Source organism: Oryzias melastigma, unplaced genomic scaffold (assembly GCF_002922805.2).
Source record: "Oryzias melastigma strain HK-1 unplaced genomic scaffold, ASM292280v2 sc01052, whole genome shotgun sequence".
Classification (NCBI taxonomy): Eukaryota; Metazoa; Chordata; class Actinopteri; order Beloniformes; family Adrianichthyidae; genus Oryzias; species Oryzias melastigma.
In genome coordinates this window covers 1-4,316 of record NW_023417637.1, presented here as the reverse complement: position 1 = coordinate 4,316, position 4,316 = coordinate 1, and the positions used below count along the sequence as shown (strand labels likewise).

Genomic DNA, 4,316 nt, shown 5'->3' with positions numbered 1-4,316 from the left:
GGTTTTGGCAGGTTGGGGTCTCCACTGAGACAATCGTTGGGGATCCTGACTGATCCAGCTTCCTCTCTCCCGTCTGTGCCTGACCAGGCTCTCACTGGGGCGGGGCTTGGGGTGCTTTTTCACAGAGAACGTCCACGATAAAACGGGTAAAACCTGCAAAACCAAATGGAAGCTTATTTGCTGTGGGATATGATGAAACAGAAGGAACGCGCAAACCAGCTGACCAGCGGAGGAAGTTCCAGATCCCGGCGGCAGAACGCGACACGCGCTAACCAGCTTACCGGCGGAGAAAGTCCCAGATCCCTGCGGCAGAAGATGAAACGCTCCAACCAGCTTACCAGCGGTGGAAGTCCCAGATCCCGTTGGCAGTACGCGAGACGCTCCGACCAGCTTTCCAGCGGAGGAAGTCCCAAAACCCTGGGGGCAGATCGCGAAACCCGTCAACCAGCTTACAGGGGAGGTCCCAGATCCTGTTGGCAGAACGCACAAACCAGCTTACTGGCAGAGGAAGTCCCAGATCCCGGCGGCAGAACGCGAAACACTCCAACCAGCTTACCAGCGGAGGAAGTCCCAGATCCCAGGGGCAGAAGGCGAAATGCCTCAACCAGCTTGTTGGCAGAGGAAGTTCCAGATCTCGGCGGCCGAACGCGAAAACGCTCCAACCAGCTTTCCAGCGGAGGAGGTCCCCGATGCCGGGGGGAGAACCCGAAACACTTCAACCAGCTTACAGGCGAAGGAGGTCCCAGATCCTGTTGGCAGAACGTACAAACCAGCTTACTGGCAGAGGAAGTCCCAGATCTCGGCGGCAGAATGCGGATGGCTCCAACCAGCGGAGGAAGTCCCAGATCCCGGAGGCAGAATGCAAAATACTCCAACCAGCTTACCGGCGAAGGAGGTCCCAGATCCTGTTGGCAGAAAGCGAAAACCAGCTTACTGGCAGAAGAAGTCCCAGATCTCGGCGGCAGAACCCGAATCACCCTAACCAGCTTACCAACGGAGGAAGTCCCAGATCCCGGCAGCAAAATGTGAAACACTCCAACCAGCTTGCCATCGGAGGAAGTCCCAGATCCCGGCGGTAGAAGGTGAAACTCACCAACCAGCTTACCTGCGGAGGAAGTCCCAGATCTCGGCGGCAGAACGCAAGACACTCCGACCAGCTTACAGGCGAAGGAGGTCCCAGATCCTGTTGTTTGTTTGTGGCAAAAGCTTCAGCCATCAGCTTCAGCTGAAGAAGCACACGGACACCCACAGCGAGCGGAGGAAGTCATTGTTTCCTTAATCTTTAGTATTTTGAGTATTTTCATGAGAACCAAACAGTTTGGAGCCTTTTCTTATCTCTGTTTAATCCCTTTCATGTTTTACAGGAAGTGTCGGCAACAGGAAGAGAGGAGCAGTGAAGATATTTGATTCAGAGGAGACCCCCCGGGCTACTGATATCTCTTTTTTGTCTAAATAAATTGTTAATAATTTATTTCCTGCATTTTTATTGAAAATATTATAATTCCCTGTAACATAACTGTAGCAGATGATTATGACATAAAATGAGCAAAAACAAAAACAGGATCCAAAGATATGGTCCAAGGAAACTAACTGCTCAGTCACCTTTTGTCTCCTCCCTTCAGAGGTCGCCTCAGCCAATCAGCATCAGCGCTTCACACAGGTGGTTTTTACACCTGTGTTTTATTGACATGGGAAAACCAGATGTTCTAAAGTTTATTTATTTTAATTACTAAAAATGCCTAGTTCAACGTGAAATTAGCTAAAAAGAAAACAAAGAAAAACTACAGAGCCTTCTATTAATCACAAACTTAAAAGAATGAAGAGAAAAAGTTTCACCAATTATTCAAATCATTATTTATAAATACGTTTCAGTCTTTGAAAGGCATGAAATTATCTGTTATTAGATTAATTATACGTTTTAATTCCACAGAGAAATGGTCAAATGTTTGTCATTTGTATATTTACATTTATCAATACAATATTTGGCCAATATAAGGTAAGATTTGGTTGGTCTTCAAAGTCTCAGAACAGTTTGTCTCAAACAGGGAGAACATTTCTGAAACAAATGGGTTTAGGTTTCAATAGGATTGATGCAAAAGGAACAGCTGAGGTCAAAATACTTTTGAAATCCGTCCGGTGTGAGTGCAGCTTAAACACTCGCAGTCAAAAATAAATAGGCTTTGACAATGAATACTTTACCCCAGTTGTTCCAATAGAATCTGGACGGGACTGCATCTTTTTTTAGTCTTTTTCGTCCACCTCTTTTGGGAGAAAATGATGACTGCACACATGGGTGCTCCCATATACTATTTTAAAGGTTTCACCCTCCTCTCTCCTTATTGCCTTGACCCCGTAGTACTGGGTCAGTTGGAAAGGTGTGGAAACTCATGTAAGGCACTTTTTGTTTGTTGTTGGAGCAAAAAGGAACACTACAGTGGGATCTGCTGGATGTTTGTGCCATATTTGTCTGATCTGTGGGGGATAAAGAAAAAAAAAGGATAAAAGGAATAGTATAGCCATTAAAACTTGGAGTACATTATAAAACATAATCGAAATAACTGATATACTGAACTTCCCCCATGTGCTCTGTAATCATAATCTTATTTCTTGTCTACTGTATTTTTTTGTATCCCCCATTCATCCCCATTGTGTTCTTCTGATGCAATGAATAGATATCAAGTTTTGTTAATAAAGTTTGAGAAATAAAAACGTATAAACTTTTTGACAGAATATCTGCTCGAACGAAAGCTCCATTTTTAATAAAACCCCAAATATTGGATGACTTACATTTGTAATTTGATTAATAAACGATCCTAAAAGAGACAAAAAATAGTTAGGTAGGATATTTATGAAATCCTTTTTGTAAAAACAAAATTCAGTTACGATTGGTAAGGTTACTTTGTTTTATTTACGAAAAATAGTGTTCGTTTCCTGACTGGGAAGTAACTTTACACAGTAGCGGCGGTGATGCCGCCATTTTGTCTGACGTCACTGTAAACACGGTCTCCTCTCACTATAGAAACAACTACAGCACCAACAAGGCTTTGACCTAACTTCCATGAGAGAGTGGTACACAACCGACCCGAGCTCATTCGGACCTTTTCGGGATGGCGGATTTAGAGGCGAAAGTTTCCTCCATTTTGGAGGAACTTATAAACGCAGCCGTGTCGGAAATGTCAAACAATCCCGACGGCTGGAACTCATCTGGAGCGTCTCCGCGTGTGAGTGAAAACACAAATGAAAAGGTTCACGAAAGGGCGCGCGCGGCTCCAGAGCCGCTGCTTCTTCCGCTCATGCGTAGGAGCCATTTGAACATAGAGCTAGAGCAGCTAGCTTTGGTTAGCATTCAGTGTTAGACCTTTATTGGCGTTAATATGACGGTCTTGATGTTTGTGAAGAAACTGAAGCTAAAGAAGCGGGTTGGGATGCTTGAAATTGAATAAACGGCACCGAAAAGTCCAGAACCAGACGCCATCTTGACTGGGGCTTATCTATTTACTATAGATCTAGCGGCGTCGGAGCTACAGGTTTTACTTGAAAGAAGCTGTTAAAACAATACATGTTGGTAAATACTATTCCAACAGAAATAATTCTAATTATTGTAGTATTCCTAGATTATATCGGCCTTTTAATGATATTATTGTTACAGTTACATGGCAATCCCCCAAAACAGAAAGATGGAAATTGAGGCTTTTATTTTGATGGTCTGCTTCTTCCTGTCATCATTTATTAAACATTTTAACCTTCTTCTTTACTTTAAAACAATTTTTTTTAATTCACTTGTGTTTAAAATGTGTGGTTTTTTAAATCATTACTATATTTTCTCTTTTTTAACCAAATGTAATTTTTTTTAAAACCAGCAAATGTTTAAAGGGCAGTTAAGTGTTACATCATGACCTAAACGTTCAGTGATAACTTTTTTGAATAAAAGGGAAAAAAAGTTTTGAATCAGTGTGAGCGGTTTTAGTGTTTAAAAAGCAGCAGAAAAGACAAAGATTGAGCCAGAAGATCATTTGATCATTTTCTTGGTTTCATAAATTTGCATTTTTTTCCTGAAGTTAAGATTTAAACTCTTGATCCTTTCAGGAGGTTTTCACCACAGATTTGTGTTTTCTCTTCAGGAGATCCAGCTCCAGCTCTTCCTGGCGCCTTTGGCTCGAGAAGCTGCAGAGAAGATCAACCAGCTTTTCCTGGAGTCTTCCTCCGATCTGCAGCAGCAAGTATACAACTCCTGCTCTGCCGTCAGTCCCCAGCGTCCCCCTCAGCTGTCGGGTCAGGAGGGTTTCTCTGTGGTCTGCAGGTGTCTCAGGGGGCGG

At 43.3% G+C, this 4,316-nt stretch overlaps 1 protein-coding gene and 1 long non-coding RNA gene across 2 annotated transcripts; one reads left to right on the top strand and one right to left on the bottom strand.

The window, feature by feature from the left end:
* Positions 1-9: 9 nt before the first annotated feature.
* LOC112141937 lies at positions 10-2,977 on the bottom strand. The gene is made up of 5 exons (XM_036211207.1): positions 2,788-2,977; positions 992-2,472; positions 557-905; positions 339-470; positions 10-153 (listed from the first exon to the last, which is right to left on the bottom strand). Exons 2-5 carry the CDS (start codon positions 1,214-1,216, stop codon positions 92-94), a joined length of 768 nt encoding a protein of 255 aa, XP_036067100.1. The 5' UTR covers positions 1,217-2,472; positions 2,788-2,977; the 3' UTR covers positions 10-91.
* A 45-nt stretch (positions 2,978-3,022) lies between these two features.
* LOC112141938 lies at positions 3,023-4,316 on the top strand. Its single transcript, XR_002918491.2, has 3 exons — positions 3,023-3,221; positions 4,122-4,220; positions 4,301-4,316. It is a non-coding gene; the product is annotated as an uncharacterized LOC112141938 (long non-coding RNA).